A 20196-nucleotide genomic window follows, 5' to 3' on the forward strand; every position below is an offset into this window, starting at 1 on the left:
TTGTTATAATTGCTTTTATGTGTCAATTTTGTTGCTTCTTTTGCTTGGTATCCATCTTATTATTTCATTTTGTAGATGACATTGATTAGTGCAACTAAATGTTGACAAGGTACAACATGACATAGAATTCATAGAGTTTGGTAAGTTAGTGAATGTTAATGATTTAATTCACAATCCTTAAGTCTTCAATTTAAATAAAAAAAATTGAAAATTTACGTGTGTTGTTCATGTATTGGTTGCTACCAAGTGAGCAGGTTTCTCAAACGATGTTAAAGGCTTTGGAGCATTTTTTGTATAAATATTATATTGCACAATGAAAGTTCAATGTGTTATTACAAAAAAATTTGATGGTTCTTCTCTTTTCACTTACTCATAAAGTTTTAAGAAAATCCATTTGCAATCAATCAACCAACTCTGCTTTTACCAACTTTATATGATTTGTATATTTCAACCACCCAAATTATGGATGATTTATGAAAATTTAATCATGAGTCTTTTTAATTCTCTTAAATCATGAAAATGACTTAAAAATCTTATTGGTAATTGTAGAAGAATATAATTAAAAACTGTTTAAAATAATATAATTTTAAGTTAAAAATTAAATAATATATTTGTTATTAATCTTTATATTTTACAAAAGTTGTGGACTTAGTTCTTTTACTTTTAAATTGGTCACTTTTAGTTTTTGTCCTTTTGAGATTTTGAAATTTTAGTCCCAACCCAAACAGTTACAGTTAAATTTACTCGGTTACATTCAATTTCTAGTCCTGTACTATGCGTACAATTGTTGCTTTAGCCTATATTCTCTAATTGGGTCATTCTAAGTCTTTATACTTTTTGAATTTTGAAACTCCAGTCTTGATGCAAATGACCATCATTAATCCATTAACTGGATTTTTAGTTAGTAATATATGGAAATAACAAGTTGACATGGCATTACACATATGATAATATAATCGTTGCATTAGATTTTAGAAATAGCGAACTTAATTAAATGAATTTAACAATTATCGTTTGGTAAAATTGAAATTTTAGAATTTGAAACGTATATGGACTAAAATAACCAAATAAAATACAAGAACAAAATCCACAACTTTCATAAAGCATAGGGACTAACGCAGATTTAACCAATTGTTAAACACATATACTTATATTTCAATAATATGTAATGAATTATTAATATAAGTAATACTATTATTTTATTAAAGATACAAAAATATAATTTGTAAATACTTAGTAATAAATTTTATACAATATAAAGTTATGAAAATATTATTTAATAATTATTACAATATTTTAGGAGTTTTAAAATATTTATATGATTAATGCAATATTATATTAATTTAATACATGAAATTGTGTTTTGGGTATTTAAGATTAGTATAGTACTTTACAATTCATTTTAAACTTTTACGAAATATTAATTTAAAATAAATAGTTTCATGATAAAAAGCTTTAAGCAATTAAAACTTATGTCAATATTTCTATTTAGAAAATGTAAAAGAATAAATTATTATATAAATCTCAAAATTATACATGAACTTTGATTTAATGTGCAATTGTATACATGAGCTTTAGTTTGATGCAATTATACATATAAAACTTTGATTGTGTTTCAAATGTATACATGAAACTTTAATTTTGATCCAATCATACACATTTATAGAAATAAATAGATCAATCAATTTTTATATTGGATAAATATAATTATTTCATACGCAAGATATAAACATAAGATGGTGCTATATCAATAATTGTGTTAATAATTTGTGAGAATTAGATCAAACTAAAATTTCATGTATAAAATTGTACAAAATTAAAGTTCATATATAATTTTGATATTTATAATGCTATAACCTAGAAAAGTTATTTTTAGTAGTGAATAATTTTATATTATTTATTTTATATTAATATAATATTTAAGTATTAATTTTATGGGAAAATATTTAGTACAATTGGAGTTTTAGATTTCACAATCAAATAAAATATTAAAAATTAAATATTAAAAAACACAAGTAAATTTTAAAATAAAAATATATATTGTCAATGTATATTACTATTTTTGTATGCTCGAAATGAAAATTTTCAATTCATATTTTTATTTTTAAAATTTTAAAAGATTTTATTTTACACAAATGATGTATTAAATAATTATTTTTAAAAAATAGGATTTAAGGACATATGTCAATGATACCAAATAATTACCTTAATATGAAAATGATATTATTATATTAATAAATATAAATATTTCAATGTTTATGTCATATTACCGTTTGAAAAATCTATATTTAAAAAGAAAAAGAAAAAAAAGTCAAGATCCAATAAATTATGGAGATGGGAAATATGGTTGGCCCATCATGACAGCGGTGACAACCGCATTTGTCTGGCTGCTTTCTTTAAAAATATATCTAAATATTTTTTAGAAAAATATAACTCAGAATCATTTGGTACACTCCTCACTCAAATGCAAAGTTGCATTTAGAAAAAGGGATAATTATTAAAAATATAATATTTTAAAATCAATGACCAAGTTGCAAAGAAAATATATATATATATATATTTGGCTATTTTAAAAATCTACAACATGGTTACTCAAACAAAACAAAATCAGTGACATTCATGGAAGTAACATAGAAAGTATGATATTTGGTCAACCGTCAAACATTGCTTCCCAGCAACAAATTAAATAGCTGAGGTTCATAATCATTATCAACTAATTACTTAAAACAGATAAGACTTGACAATTTATAAATATTTAAATTCCAAGTTAAAGAGAAAGAGAGGAAACCAGAAGTTTCTTTTTGCAGGGATTAGTAAGAATGGCGAAAGAGTTGGATGTTGAAGCTGCAAATAAGTCAGAAGATAACATGAAACCAACAGCTATCTTCAAGAGTACAAATGAATCTGTTGTTTTAAAGGTATGAACAGTGATTCTCTTTTTTTTTTTAAAGAAGATTGTAAATTTTGAGTTTTGAATGATTGTATTTTCATGGTTTGTTTTTTTACAGTTTGTTGATGTTGTTTATTCAATCAAGTTTGGGAAATCGGGTCATTATTTTCAAAAGAAATCAGGTTCTGGAGAGAAAGTGATCTTAAATGGGATTACTGGGGTGGTTGAACCAGGAGAAATGTTAGCCATGCTTGGTCCATCTGGCAGTGGCAAAACAACACTATTGACTGCATTAGGGGGTCGCCTAGGTGGTTGCCTCAGTGGAACCGTAACTTACAATGGCAAGCCTTTCTCCAATTCAGTGAAACGAAACACAGGGTTTGTGACTCAAGATGATGTTCTATACCCTCACTTGACCGTCACCGAAACGCTCGTTTTTACCGCTCTGCTTCGATTGCCGAATAGTTTTAGTAAACAAGAGAAGATCATGCATGCTGAAGCTGTCATCAATGAACTTGGACTAGTTGACTGCAAGAATAGCATCATTGGGGACCCATTTACCAGAGGAGTTTCGGGTGGGGAGCGAAAAAGGGTTAGTATAGGTCAAGAAATGCTTATAAACCCAAGCTTGTTATTCTTAGACGAGCCTACATCGGGTCTGGATTCAACTACGGCGCAAAGGCTGGTGTCGACGTTGTCGGAGTTTGCTAAAGGTGGAAGAACAATTGTGCTGACAATACACCAGCCATCAAGTAGACTGTTTTACATGTTTGATAAGGTTTTACTGCTATCAGAGGGTAACCCTTTGTATTTTGGACGAGGATCGGCTACTATGGATTATTTTTCGAGTATCGGATATGCCCCATCAGTTGCCATGAACCCTTCAGATTTCCTATTGGACCTTTCAAATGGTATATGCTTTAATCTTATAGTGACAATTTTGCATACATCTACTTCAGCTGATTTGAATCCTGTAATGTTTATATAGGTATTACATCATCAAATGAGTCACCAAAGGAACAAACCCTGGTGAAGACAACACTAGTTTCAGCATACAAGAGCAACATTGGTGAGAAACTAAGGGAAGAGCTCAAGGATAACAGCAAGCACCATCATGATCAAATGGAAAGCAAGACATTTGAAAGGTGGCCTACAACATGGTGGCAACAGTTCACCGTATTGCTTCAAAGGGGACTTAAGGAAAGGAAACATGAATCATTCTCCGTATTCAACACTGTTGAGGTCCTTGTTGTAGCTGTCCTATTAGGACTATTATGGTGGCAATCTGATGTAGCTCACTTGCAGGACCAGGTATGAATAAACATTGGATGGCATTGATATATGGGATGAACTTCAGAAAAATAGGCTGATATATGTTGTTAATTTTGAAAACATGCAGATTGGATTCCTCTTCTTTATTTTAGGATTCTGGGGTTTGTTCCCTCTATACCAAGCAATTTTCACCTTCCCTCAAGAACGTTTAATGCTCGAAAAAGAACGGTCTGCGGGCTTGTATAGGCTATCTTCATATTTCATGTCAAGAATCATATCTGATCTCCCCATGGAGCTTACACTTCCCATTGTTTTCATCACAATATCATATTGGATGGCAGGGCTTAAACCCACAGCAGGGAGTTTCCTATACACCCTATTTGCACTTATTTTATGTGTCTTAGGCTCTCAAGGCATAGGGTTAGCCATTGGTGCCTTAGTGATGAACACGAAATCGGCAGCCACTCTCGGTTCTATCATCATGCTCACGTTCTTACTCGCCAGCGGCTACTATATTCAACAATTTCCGGGTTTCATGTCATGGATCAAATACATTGCACTTACCCATTACGCATACAAACTCTTGTTGGGGTCTCAATACCAGCCACATGATACTTACCCTTGTAATGAACCTGGGAAGGTTTGCTTAGTAGGAGATTTCCAACCTATAAAAACTGTGGGGCTAGATGGTCAACTCATCTCAGCTGTTGCCCTGATTCTAATGGTTTTGATCTACAGACTAGTTGCTTATTTGGCCCTCATGAGAATTGGTGTGACCCAAAAATTGGCCAAGTAGCTGAATCTTAATCCATTATTTGCATAAAACCAAAGAGTGGTATCAATTAAATTATAGATGCCATTGTCTTCCATTCTTTTCTTCTTCTTTTTTTCATTTTAGTGGCTTGTATATTATATGTATTTGATTAGAGATAGAGAGAATAGTGTACCAAAATAAATCAATTATGACATTATTTGTATTTTATATATTCTTTTTCAATTAAGGTAATGATCCTTTTCCACTTAGTGAAGTTCAAATGCATAAGTATTTAGGACTATGGAAATCAGAGACTGCACTTAAAAATCATGATTATAATCCATCTCAACAAACAGCAATCCCTTGATGCATTAGTAGTGACGTGACTTGTTCTATAATAGAAAAATAACAGGAAGAAAAACCATTATAGCAACATAAAGCTCCAAAATTAAATATCATATTTTCATATCTACATTGAAGGTAGCCAGATTCCGAAACTCATACCCATCTCTCTTTCAAATTATTTCTTGCAATTCACCGATTATCTTCATGCTTCTTTGAGCATTTGGGAAGGAAGTAAGACAAAAGCACAAGAATTAAGGGCTCCCCCATGAATTAGGATATAAATCTAAATCAAAATAAATCTGAGCAAAATTTACACGTAATAAAACTTAAAATATAAATTGAAAACTTACTAACTTTTAAGATTTATCATATAAATTAACTTAACTAAACCTAAAAATATTTTTAAAAATTCTAGTCAATTATGCTCAATTGCTTAATTTGATGACATCCATGATTGAATTCAATTTCCTAGTTTCTTATCTTAGTCTTGATTTGAAATAAAATAAATTTCTTTCTTAATAGTCAACGAAGAGCATCGACTAGTAAAACGTTTAAGCATCCACATTTTTAACTACATGATGGTATACCAAGAAAAGTATATATGTGATAGAAGAAACAATTATAAGTAAAGAAGTGACTAACTAACTACACATAATTTTTTTTATATATATATAAGGGAAGAGATAGAAAATATTAAATTTGGGATTAGTATCAATTGAAGTTTTAATATAAAATTTTATTAATTTTAAATAAAAAACCTAAATAATCTTATTAATATGCTATTTTATTTTAAAATTTTTTCAATTGAATTAATGTTGGGAATTCTACAGACATTAAATTCATAATACTCATTGTTTATTGGAAAAAAAACTTGGTTAATGCATATATGTAAATATATAAAATTTTTGTTTCTCATCAAAATATATATAATTTATTTAATTATAAAATTTTTATTAAGAGGTGATTTATACATATACCGCAAAAATGATTTATAAATAACATATAACGTTTTCATGTTCCAATTGAACACTTTCCATTTTGATTATTCTCAAAGAGAAGATTTTTTACCAAACATCTGCGAATTTATACGTTATCAGTATAATATAAGCTTACTTTTAATATGCTTTCTTAGCACAATATATAAAGTATACTAGCTGACTTTAATTATACACATTAAACACATTGTTCCAAATTAATGGCTGCAAGTGACATGAGACATGACATTATACTGACACCGAAATTATCATATATATTTAAAGTTATAGATATTTATATTTCTCTGTTTTCTAAATTTTAAAATTCATGTCTAATTGTTAACACTATTAATTTTTCTTTGTTAAAATTATTATTGTGACATTTAAAACAAACCCTTAATTGGCAACTTTGTAACTAAAAAGTGATATTGTAATGAATGTGAATTTAACAATATAATTATAACAATGCTAACAGTTGGACCATAGCTTTGAAATCTAAAAAGTAGAGGGATTAAATTCCTAGAAATAAAATTATAAGAACTAAATTCTAAATTTAAAAAGAGTGCAGAGACTTGTCAAAACCATTTATTTGTGAAAACGAGGTCGATTTGGATTTTGAAAACAAAAACGAACATGGGGTCGCCACCAATCTTTTCTGATGAGGTGTGATTGGGTCACTTTGTAAAATGGTTGTTTTTAATAAACGATTTAATTTTATTAAAACAACAATTTTGGTTTGCAAAATTCAGAAAAATGGCTTCGGGAGTCGGTTACATACAAGGAAGGATTAACACCCTCGTAACGCCTAAAATTGGTACCTAGTTGATTAATTAGTGTCTTAGCGTCAAAGATTGAAAACTTTGAAGAATTTTAAAAATACGATCCTAAAAAATTTTGAATAATATGGGTTGGAATTTAGGATTCTCTTGTTCCGAAAGAATATCACATCCAGCACGTTAGGATACGATACTTTAAACTCTGGAAACCAAGATCACCTTATGGTTTCCAAAACCCATACTTTGAAATTTTAATAGGATATTTGGCTATTTGGTCAAACGAGAAATCGAAACCAAGCACATTAGGACACGTTTTCTCAAATTTCCAAACGCAAAATATTGTCTTATTTAGAAAAATTTTCCTTTTGACTTTGGGTAAAAATTATATATAACGGAATAACAATTATGATAATGTAAGCAAAAAATAATACGAGCAAAACAAAAAGATAGATAAATAAAAAAACGAATCAATTATATATACAATAACAAGTAAATAAACAAATAAAAACTAAAACATTTTTAAAAATAATAATAATAATAATAATGGAGACATAAATAAATAAGTAATTATATATCAAGTAAAACAATAATGACAATAACGAAAATAAATAAAATTATAAAAAATATGTATGTATATATATAACAGAGTTTGAAATTAAAAGAAAATATAAGTAAATATACAATAATAATATTAATAACAGAATAGTGAATCAATCCAAAACATAAAAAGATATAAGTAAATAATCAATAATATATAGTAAAACCGAAATATCTTTAAACTTAGATACATAAATATAAATAGAAATAGAATAATAATAATAATAATAATAATAATAATAATAATAATAATAATAATATCAAACCTATTAATTTAAATAATAAAATAACCAAAATAACAACAAAAAAGGACTAAATTGAATCTTGAAACAAAGTTTTGGGGGGATCTGTAAATAAATAAAAAGGAGTGGTCCGGGACCTAAATAGAACGCGCTAAAGGGGCGAGGGTCTGATTGGGCAATATTTCCAACCCTAACACACAACGTTTCAGCGCAGACTAAAATGAAACGTACGAAAAATTATGCGGCCAAATTAAAAAGTCGAAATGGGACCAGATTGCACTAAGGCGCGAAAGAGGAGGGACCTCGTGCGCAAGTATCCCCTTCACCACAGAAACACGCGGATCCTGAGGGTGGACGGGTCGTGTTGCGGGTTAGGGCCAAAACGACGTCGTTTTGGCACCTAACCCCTAGTTGCTAAACGGCACCGTTTTATTTAGGGTATTTAAGCAAAATTTTTTTTAAAAAAAATCATTTCATCCACCATTTTATAAAAAAAATTCAAAACCCTTCCCATTTTCTCTCAAACGCCCGGCCTTTGGTTCCCCAACCTCCACCGCGCCGCCTCCGTGGCCAGTGGCCGGAGCCGCACGAAACGGGTTTTTCAGCCTTTGCTTCGCTTCACGACGTACTCGAGAGTTGAATTCTCTCAGCGCAGAAAGCAAAAGAAAAAAAAAGGACCCTGGCCACCTTTGGAGTCCAAACCTATCGACGACGAGAGGGCGACCGACGGCGGGGCTACGGGCCGATTCAGGTAACCTCTTTCTTCTTTATTTTTCTGGAATTAGATTCGTAAAAAAATAAAAATAAAAATGGATAGAAAAATAAAACGCAAAGAGAAAAACAGTAAAAAAAATATAAATCAACACCTTTTAAATTTTTTCTTCTGTTTCGATTCCTTCGTGGTTGTAAAAAAATTACAGAAGTGATATTCAACTTTTTATAGCCGATTTGTTTCAATTTTTCTTGTTTTTCTTTTGCTGGTTGCGAGTTTATTTTGTCTTGCAGGTGATTGACTAGCGCAAGTGGGGCGGCGACGTGACCGTGGCAGTGGCAGACGCGTGGTGGTGGCTGCTGGCAAGTCAAGGGTCAGAGGACCCTAGGTGCGACGCACCTAGGGCTAGGGTTGCTCCCTCTTTTTTCTGAAAATGGACATTGGGCTTGTGGGTTGTTGGGCCTGGCATTGTAATTGGGCTTTTTTTTAATTTTTGTTTGATTTAGGGTTTGGGTTTTAATTAATTTGTTTGGGTATTATTGGACCCCAGACAAAATTTGGGTTTTACAGCTGCCCCTTTTTACTCATTGTCGTGTAACGGGAATGAAGCAAAGACTTTTAAGAAAGACCAATTTTGCCCGGTCTCGCCGAGTCTTGACTTGTTTTGATGCTTCTCTTTTCAAGTAGCTTCATTCCAGTCCATTGCGTCTTGTTGCTTCGATCCACTGCACTGCACTTCAGAGAGATACGGCTTGTAGCTTCAATCCACTCTGCTGTAACTTCAAGGGGACGAGATTTGTGGTTTTAGTCTGCTCCACTACAACGTCAGGGAGATAAGACTTGTTACTTCAACCTGCTCCACTGCGACTTCAGGGAGATAAAGTTTGATATGATAAGATCCGTTATCTACAGTCTGCTCCACTACAACTTTAGGGAGATAAGACTCGTTATGGTAGATTTAATCCGACCTACTGCAACTTCAAAGGTATAGGATTCATCATTTTAATCCGCTCCACTGCAACTTCAGGGAGATAGGATTAATAGCTTCAGTCTGCTCCACTGCAACTTTAGGGAGATAAGATTGCTATCTTCAATTTGCTCCACTGCAACTTCAGAGAGATAAGATCCATCATTTTAATCCGCTCCACTGTAACTTCAGGGAGATGGGATTATTGGCTTTAATCTGCTCCACTACAATTCCAGTGAGATAAGATTTGCCATCTTCTTCAATCCATTCCATTGCAACTTCAGTGGTATAGGATTTGTGGTTTTACCAATCTGTTCTCTATGGAACATAACCTATAGAATTCATTTCATGGGCCCATTTATGCCTAGTGATTAGGATGTTATGATCGGAATGAATCAAAATCTCCTAACTAGATGTGTATGAATGAATGCAAAATGTCATGAAAATGATATCTTAATGTTTGAGTTGTTATTGCTCGTGTTCATTAATGCCTCATTACCAACACGTCAGAATGCTATCTTGTTCGGCTGGTAACACTGTAATCTTCAAGGTTCAATCTACTGTACCTTTGGGACATAAAATTTGAACCATCTTCCTCCCATTAAGTATAAGACCTGGCTCTTTCTCAATCCTCTCCCACTGCAATTCAAGGATACAGGATCTGAATCTCTTTGGTCTCCTACACCATTCCCAGGGTGTCGTACCAAATGTTTATGCACAATTATAGAACTTTCTCTTCTGAGAAACCTCTTCTTATCACTCGGTGATCATTGCTTTTTTTTTCATTGAAGCTTTGTCACCAACACGACATCTTATCATTTTGTTCAATCAAGATTTGGACAACAAAATCTGAAAGGATAGCCTTAATTTAGACTTTTCCTTCTTAGACATTCCAACCTTTAAACTTGGTGTATTCTAAACAATAGTCCTGTTTCAGGTTCCTATATTATTTAGAAACTTCTAGAGTAATATTTAAAACTTCCCTTGTGAAAGTATTATTAGTCCATTAATCATTATTCAAATGCAACATGCTTACAAAAAGATCATAACAATGGATAAAGATAGAATTGATTTGGAAGCATAGCTTGAAATGAATAAATTATCAAGGATAATAAGAATAAAGAGGAATTGATTGGGAACACGTATCTTGAAAAAGAAAGAAGTATTCCAAGAACAACAAATTTAATATAAATAGTATGAAGATTAGGTGCCCCAGATATCGCAGCTTGAACTTCTCTATACAAACTTTCCAAAGACCTTTCTGAGTTTGGCATGTGTTTAGGAGATCTACAGTACTCTGTCGATGCCCTAAGATGTTGCCTACCCTTTCCTGTTGATTCAGGTATAGCAAGATCACCACATGCCCCAATCTGATCAAAATTTGTGCCGCCCTTTTCAGGTTTTCAACTCAAATCCCCTTTGGTCTCAAGGCGCCCTTTGCGGGTTTTCACCTTGGCCTCTCCTTTTTACTTTTTCATCTTTTCATCATTTTATTATTTTTTTTTCATTTTATTCAATTTAATCCCTAAACTCGGGATATGTATATCTTTCGATATATAGCTTCGGATCAAAATTTGATTTCACATTCTTTCATTAGGGACTCTATACTTTCTATTCCTAGCATAATTCATGATAGGTTTTCAATTTATTCAATTTGATCCCTAATATTACAAAGTTAACTATCAAGCTTATTAAGCTTTACAATTTAGTCCTTATCATAATCTAAGTTTAATTTCTATCAATTTCAAGCCTAATTCATCAATTTCTCAACAATGGCAACTTACTAAAAATTCAAAATTGATCAAATTGATATATGGGATAGTTAAATCAAGCTCTCATGACCATAAATCTATAAAAATAAAAGAAAAATGACTTAAGGACTTACTTGTAACAATGGCCGAATGTAAATAAAATGTTGAAGGTTTCTTTGCTTCTTTAACAATGGTGGATGGCAACGAAGAAGATGAAGTGAAGTGTTTTTATGTTTCTTCCCACTTTCTTTGTTATGTATACGAAGAAGATGAAGTGTAATTAACTCAATTAACTATTATTAACCTTTAATTAAGTCATTTCTTATACATTAATTTATTATTAATTAACTTAAGTGCCATCCATCATCTTTTCCCACTAACCTTAATCTAATGGTTTATTGACCATTTTAATCCTTTGGATAATTTCTAGCTAGGACCCCATGCCCTTTCTTAATTAAAACTCAATAACAATTAGACTTTTACAATTTAGTCCATGAGCCTTAATTAACTACTTTTTTGGCTAAATTACTGATCTATCATAATTTGTTATGACAAAATTAGGCTTTCCCATTATATTTACGAAGCTTGTTTTCGAGCAAATTAGTGTATTTTCTGTAGTTTTTCATAGTTTTTAGAATTTCGATTCGATAAGTGTAACAATCTCTTTTTACTTATTTTGAGACTCTGTAACAACCCTTGCCTAGTCCGATCTCCGGACCTGAGTTTCAGGATGCTACTACAGTTACCGGAACATTCACTCGCAAATCATAACATTGAATTCAATATAAATCATCAAGTTATTCTAAATACATGCATAATAGAAGTTATGAACCAAACAAAGACTAAATTTAGCATATAAACATAACTTAATAGATTTAAGCATGAATAAGGACCAATTTGAATTTTTTTAAAAATAAACAATGTAGTAACTTCTATGTGAACTTAGCTAGCAAAAACAACAACAAAAAGGTATCAAGGACTAATCGTAATTTTTCTTTATTTCGCGATTATCCTCCATTTAATTCAATTCCGATCTATAATAATTTATTTTAATTTATCAATTCCAAACATCTTATAACAAGCTATTATAAACATATATAAATTCAATTTCATTTTGGATTCTCCTAAATTTTTGCATTTTATTCAATTTAGCCCTAAAACCAAAATAATCATAACTTTCAAAGTTGGGTCTCGATTTCAAAATTAATCTCAATTTCATCCTTCTACACCTTCTATTATAAATAATTACAGAAATTTCATACCAATTTTAAAGTATTTACACTTTAGTCTTTATATTCAAAACTAACAATTTTTAAATTACAAATAGTCATTTTCTTATCTAAACTTCTAACTTAACCATTTAACACCAAGAACACCAAGAATTCAACAATGTAAATTTTAGAAACTATAAAAATTTTGAAAAATAACATATGAATTAGCTAAATCAAGCTACAACAATCACGAAAATATAAAATTGACAAAAAAAAAAAGCTTCAAATGGCTTACCATGCATAGACCAATTGTTGAGCTTCAAAAATGGTTCCTCCCATCGTATTGTAAGGTTCAGCCATGAGAAAAAAAAAGAAATGGAAAGATGATGGCCCCCTTTTTTCTTTTATTTGTTTTATTAATTTAACATTAATATTAATTTAATTAAAATTTTAACATGTACAGAAGCACCTAACCGTCTACCATTATAAAAATGGTCTAATTGTCACTTTAAACCTTAGTTTAATATTATTTAACCCTTTTGACAAATAAAAATCAGTAGTGGTTAACTTTTACGATTTTTACATTTAGTCCTTGTACCTTAATTAGTCACCAATTCGGCGAAATTACCTATCCAAAATTCAATTCACCTATAGAATAACTCCGTAATTATTTAATAAAAATATTTACAGGTTAGATTTACGGAAATGAGGTCCCGATATCTCATTTTCCAACACCATTGAATTTAGGATTGAAACACTTGTACCTTAACTAACTATCCAATTAAAAAATTCGTCAAACCAAAATTCAATATAATACTATAATTGACTCGTAAATATTAATTAATAACATTTACGGACTAGATCATCGGAGAACAGGGTTTTGAAACCACTGCTTCCAACACTACTGACTTTTGAATCGTTACATTCTTTCTCAAATACAACAAAAAAATCAGAATATTACTTGTATTTAAGGTACAATTTACACATTTCTAACTTTGAAGCACAATATTTCTAAATGAATTTCCTTCAACCCAACAATGGCCATACACAACCAAAAAGTCAAGACATTTCTCACCATTACCAAAACATAGTGCCAAAGCCTAAATTGCACAAATTCTTCAACTAAAATCACAAAACCCTTTGTTTTTCAAACACCCAACAATGGCAGTACACAACCAAAACACAGACCCTAATTTCCTTCAACCCAACAATTAAAAATCAAAAATTTACCTCTTTGAAGTTCGCACACTCAAAAAATTTTCTCCCTTTGTTCCATGGAGTATTTGCGTTGCAAATGGGAGCCCTTAACCCACAATGGCAGTACAAAACCCTTTTTTAAGCACTTGATTTTCTGTTGGTTGAAGAAGACATTTTGTGTGAGATGGTTCTTCAACAATGTTATGAACAGATAAACCCTAAGAGAATCCCTAAGACAATGTTAACAAAAAAACGTAGAAAATGAAAGAGGTAGAAAACGATGGAAAAACAATGGAAAATTTAGAAATATGGTGCAAGGAGAAAAATTAAATGGAAATTTTTTTAAGGGATTTTTTAAAGGAAAATTAATTAAAGGGGTCCTATCACTAGTCAATAGGATGCCACGTGATGCTGCGCAATTGGCAAATGCTACCACATCATCAAAAAACTAAGGGCATTAGACTCGGGTACCAATTTAGTTGATGAAAAAAATTTGAATATCAATTTGGGATAAAAAAAAAACTTTAAGTACCAATCTAAGAGAAAAGTAAACAAATTCAAGTAACAATTATATATTTTTCCCTAAAATATATAACATATGAACACTTATCACAACTTAAGATAATTTGAAACCAAATTAACCCGAATTTAAAAATAACCCGATTTGAGCTCCGCCAAACCCACCCCTTTACCACCTCTATTCGAGATGGATGGAATATTTAAAAAGTTTTAAACTGAAATTTTTTCATTCTCTTTCTTTCTCCATATATATATATATATATATATATATATATATTATATTTATAAATATAATCCAACAAAAAGTATTCTAAGCTATGCGGGATTCTATTTCTTAGATGACAAACAATTCTCATTAAACACTGAAATTTCACATGTGAATTTTTTATTTATTTTAGATTTCAGCAGGATAAATTGGCTAAAAGATTATGTATTTATTTTATTTACTCACTTTTAAATAAATTAAAATAATTTTTTTCAAATACATTAATTTATTCAATTTTAAAATTAAAAAACCTAAAATATCAATTTACAAAATATCTTCATAGTTAAAAAAAATCATGCAAACATGTCATTTCACCAATACCTTTAAAATGACATCTTGCTTTAAAAGTATGACACCTAAAACTAACATGACATTATTTATTTTATATGACATATTAACAAATATTTTAAATTATAAAAATAAAAAAACCCGAAGTACAATGAATTAGCAAGCAAACAACTATATTTCAAAATTTAATGTTTTAGTTATTTTTTTGGTTAAAAATAGTAATTCAATTATTTTAAAAATTAAGAGATATTTTTGTTTGACTAACAGTATGCATATAATATTAAACAAGTAGAGAGGGTTGTGAGTAGTAGAGCTTCAACATTGAAAATGAGAAACCCACATTGATGCATTTTTCACATGAATAAAAGGTTGTTGAATATTACTTTTCGTTTATTCAAATTCAATTTGACAATTAATTATTCAACATTCAATTCAGCAGACTTGCTGGTTTTCTGCTTCATTTCATTTCATACATACTCTCTTCTTTACTCACTTCCCCATTCCATATATTTTTAACCTAATAATACTTTTCAAAATGATTTAATAATTAGAAACCAATATTTTGTTTATGTATATTAATATTAATATTATTTATTAGGCATTTATGATTAGCGAATCGAAAATTAGATAAGATCCAAGTCGTCTATTCACAATTCAGATAGGACCCACCAGTCGGGTACATACAAGTCTTACGGTATGAAGCTCGTAAAGGGTGTTTGCAAGGGAGGCTGGTAGACACAACTCGCACAAGACTAAGGAGTGTCTAGCAGGCAACCTGGAGCAATACACATGTCCAACATGCATAGAGTCTATTAAGAACATCAATTCTATGAACAATAACCATGTATATAAATATTCGATTGTTCTCTCTAACAAAACACAACGAAAAATTACTCAACATTATTAATATTCAGTTATAAATAAGAGATATTAATTTAAGTTCATTTTAAACATGTGATGGACTTATAAGCTTTTTAATATTTTCTTTTGTCAAATTTGTGTTGCTAAAATTTTCTTATTTTCTCTATATAAATTTCTTCATTCAACTTATTTTTGTCAAACTTTACATTAAAAATCAAATCCTAAACTCAAATTCTAATAAGCTTTTTTTTCTTACTTTTCTTTTGCTATTTTATTTTTCAAATTAAGAAATAAAACTAATTTTTAAAGTCCATAGTATTTTAAATATGATGGCCACCACTTGACCAAACTAACAAATAGTTCATATGATAATTGAAAGTAGTTAGGACATTTTGGATTCTCTTTTAATTACTACAAAATGGTTATTATAGAAATAAAAACAATTACCAAATTAATTTAAGCCAATTTTAGTACACATCAATTTTTATGTTTTGAGATCTTAATTAAAATTAATTAAAATGGGTTTGATAATACGGAAGTGTTAGTCTTGAGTATCCAAGTTCGAGATTTATTATGTACAATATGTGTAGGTCTCCGAACTCTATCATGTATTTTAGTTTATTGGCTTTAATCTAGACCGTATAAATTTTTAATTTGTTTGTACAGTAATAGTTTAATACTAGTAGTTACTCAGACTTGTATTTATATATAATTTTAATATTATTCTATTTAAATACACGTGTGCATTTGTTATTCAATTCAAGTTATTTGTAATAGTAATTATAATAGTAAAAGGAAATAAAGTATATTTTATATCTCATCATGAAATTGCATCATTACAAAGGGACTTGAATTCAAAAGCAGCCCTTTTGATTCTGTGTGTGTAGAGAATATAATTAATAAATCAATTTTAGAACAAAATTAAATTTTTAAAAAAAAGTAGGTGTCCAAGAATCTTCAAACTCTATGACAGCTGCTGCTACAATCTTTACCAAAATTTTAAATCCAATAATTTACCTACAACTTCATGACAATAAAATGATTAACCCCATTTTCAATTTACTCCCAAAATTACCATTTATCTTTTTAGAAAAAACGATGTTTTGATGCATTAAGTATGCTTTTATTTTCTTAACACAAATTATGATTTAGGAAAAAATATTTAAGACAATGAAATTTAAATTAAAACTTGATTGATAGTATATTTGTGTTTTGAAATATTCTTAGCAAAAAGCATAGACCTAACTTTCCCTTTTGGTTCTTAGTATAAAAAGTCTAGATTTAGATGATGGTCACATTAGCACCACATCTTAATCTCCTTTTACTCTTTATAATATGTCTATGCCATGGCTTTACTCTCTTTTTTTCTTTTTCATCTACTTAAACTAGAAGCCTCCACACATTCAAAGATTTTGAAAGAGACAAAAGAGCAAAAGGAAATTGATGAGAAAGTGAACTCAATTTAGCATATTCGTGGCAATTCGACTTCACAACTTGTGTCTTTGTCAATGTTATTATCTTAATTTGTTGCTTTTTATTTGATTATGTATATTTTCGGGGTTTAAAATTCGTAACAAATTATGGCCTCATAATTGCATCACCGTTGAAATCACAAGATAAGTTTTTCTTCTTTTTGTATTATCTATATTTAAAATTGAAAAAAAAAATTGAGTTTAAAATTTTTAGTCTTGATTTGATAATAATATTGTTGAGTTGTACTGAATTGTATTTCCCGTAAATTATATGTAGATTCTCTTCGAATTTTATTTTGATTTAACCTTCACATTAGTAGGTTATTGAATTGTTATAATAGATGAACGCAAAATAAGAAAAATAAAAACACACAGAAACCATGGTAGAGGAGAAGAAAGCTACAAATGTTGAAAAACGAATAATACAAGAGGAGTTTCGACTACATCTATTTAAAGATTGAAAAACCCTATTCTAATTAATATCAAATAAAATAAGTGTAGTTTTATACGGATTCTACTTATGCGGCCCTCGGCCTCTTGTCCCCACATATCTCTTATTTTGCCACTGTATTTATTTATTTTTAACAAGTGACAGGATTTGGGTCATACAAACTCTAACATGAGTAATTAAAAAAAATCATTCTAATTTTAATTCTAAAACCATTCGAATAAAAGAAGCTAATAAAAGGGGAAAATATTTGATATATTGTTAATGTAGTTTTTAGACTTCACAAGTGTCCAATATAAATATAGTAAAATATTAAATATTTTTAAAATGTGATAATTTGTTAAGATTACTTATGAAATAAATAAAAATACATGATACTAACCCATAAAAAAATAGAATATAATTCCATTGACAAAAAAAGCAAAAACTTTGACCTATATAATAAATAATCAATCAAATTTCATTATTTGAATGTGTGACACATCAATTGAATAAATGGTCCAAAACTCCATGAATGGATTAAAACTTGTAAGCTAGTTCATAGAAGTTATTGAGTGAAAGAAACCCTAATCCCAAACATTTAAATCAACGAAAATGAAAATCCAACAAATAAATAAAAAAGTCAATTAAAACGTGTCACGAGTCACAACCAGCCAATTGTTTTTTATTTCCCTTTTTACCTTCATCATTCCTCTTTACTTTAATTTCCACAAAATTCTAGCCTAACTCTTCCACACGTGTTGGCCGACGTGTCCTCCCTTCTTTCAAGGCATGATAAACGTTAAACTCTCCAATAAAAATTAAAAATAAAATAGCAAAAGGACAAAAGCTCCAAACTCCATAATTTTTTTTATTGCTTTACAGTATTTGGGGGTGATTCTAGAAACAAAGCAAGAAAAATTGACACGTGTCCTAAAACTTTTATGATACCCTTTTTGTAAATTTTCGTGACGGTTCATGTACCCTGTTTGTAGGATAAGGTCGGCCGTAGATGTCAGGCACGTGTCGTTAGCTAACGGTGATAAAGTGGGTCCCACTTAGACAAAAGTTAGACAAGGACGACCGTACTTATCTCTTTTTAGACACTATCGATCTATCCTCCCTTCTATTTAAATACCTTCCCTTTCCCCTAACTCTGAAAAAAAAGAGAGAGAAAAAAACCTTTTTTTACTGTGTTTTATTTTCTCTTGTACTAAAACTGTTTGGTCGGCAAGAAAACTTTAGAATCATGGGAGTGCCGGAAACTGATCCATTGGCTCAATTGAGCTTGCCGCCGGGGTTTCGGTTTTATCCAACTGATGAAGAGCTTTTAGTGCAATATTTATGCAGGAAAGTTGCAGGGCATCATTTTTCTCTGCAAATCATTGGCGAAATCGATTTATACAAATTTAATCCATGGGATTTACCGAGTAAGTTTCACCGAGTCCAAAGCAAAGAATTAACTTTGTTTTTCTTTTTTTGTTCATTTCTTTACTAATAATAAAAAATTTAAATTGTTTTTTGACAGGTAAAGCTTTGTTTGGTGAAAAAGAATGGTATTTTTTCAGTCCTAGAGACAGAAAATATCCGAACGGGTCACGACCTAATAGAGTTGCAGGGTCCGGGTACTGGAAAGCTACCGGAACTGATAAAATTATTACAACGGAAGGCCGTAAAGTGGGTATAAAAAAAGCTCTGGTTTTTTACGTCGGAAAAGCTCCCAAAGGAACTAAAACTAATTGGATTATGCATGAATATCGACTCATTGAAACTTCTCGTAAAAGTGGTAGCTCCAAGGTAATCTATTTTTTTTTAAAAATTAATTATTGAATAATAATTGTTCGAACTTTGAATAATAATTACCTTTTTTTTTTTTTTTGTAGTTGGATGATTGGGTTTTATGTCGAATATACAAGAAGAATTCAAGTGGTCAAAAACCTTTGTCAAGTGTTTCAAGCAGAGAGCAAAGCACGAATGGGTCATCATCATCGTCTTCTTCACAACTGGATGACATGCTTGAGTCATTGCCCGAGTTGGACGATCGTTTCTTTGCTTTGCCACGCGTTAACTCGTTCAAAACGCTTCAAAACGATGTGAAACTGGGGTTTCAAAGTCTGGGGATCGGGAATTTGGATTGGGGGAGTCTTGGTGGGCTTAGCTCGGTGCCTGAGCTGGTACCGAGTGGACAACCTCAAACTCAAACTCAGAGTCCGGGGATTACTAGTTATGGAAATAGTAACGTATATGTCAGCACAATGCCGCCTACACTTTGTCAGATGGACGTGTCGACAAATAAGATTGGTAACTCGGTGGAAGAGGAAGTACAGAGTGGACTCAGAACTCAGCGAGCTGATAACTCGGGGATATTTCGACAAAACTCGAATGTGTTGAACAGTCACAACTTCTCTAACTCGATTGACCCGTATGGGTTTCGGTGCCCGACTCAATCGGGTGGATTTGGGTTTAGACAATAAAAAGAAAGTATAGGTAGAAGGACCAGGAAAGGAATTTCAGAAATTGTGTAAATATTTTGAATTCTTTTGGGCTAACCTTTTGGAATTATAGAAACCAAAAGAGTTTAAAAAGATGGCCAGAATTTGAAATTTTGCTCTGTGTTTTTAGCATAATTAAAATTTTATCAGTTTATAATCTAATCTTTGATTAAGTTATGAAATT

General features: G+C 30.6%; 2 protein-coding genes across 2 annotated transcripts; both read left to right on the plus strand.

Moving 5' to 3' along the window:
• Positions 1-2711: 2711 nt before the first annotated feature.
• LOC105779397 (ABC transporter G family member 9) lies at positions 2712-5185 on the plus strand. The gene is made up of 4 exons (XM_012603143.2): positions 2712-2918; positions 3009-3801; positions 3879-4201; positions 4290-5185. Exons 1-4 carry the CDS (start codon positions 2820-2822, stop codon positions 4956-4958), a joined length of 1884 nt encoding a protein of 627 aa, XP_012458597.1. The 5' UTR covers positions 2712-2819; the 3' UTR covers positions 4959-5185.
• A 13487-nt stretch (positions 5186-18672) lies between these two features.
• Positions 18673-20174, plus strand: LOC105779409 (NAC domain-containing protein 72). Its single transcript, XM_012603148.2, has 3 exons — positions 18673-18950; positions 19049-19317; positions 19404-20174. The coding sequence occupies exons 1-3, from the start codon at positions 18770-18772 to the stop codon at positions 19992-19994; spliced, it is 1041 nt and encodes a 346-aa protein (XP_012458602.1). The 5' UTR covers positions 18673-18769; the 3' UTR covers positions 19995-20174.
• The last annotated feature ends 22 nt before the right edge of the window (positions 20175-20196 follow it).

The sequence above is a fragment of the Gossypium raimondii genome, chromosome 1, assembly GCF_025698545.1.
Source record: "Gossypium raimondii isolate GPD5lz chromosome 1, ASM2569854v1, whole genome shotgun sequence".
NCBI classification, from domain to species: domain Eukaryota; kingdom Viridiplantae; phylum Streptophyta; class Magnoliopsida; order Malvales; family Malvaceae; genus Gossypium; species Gossypium raimondii.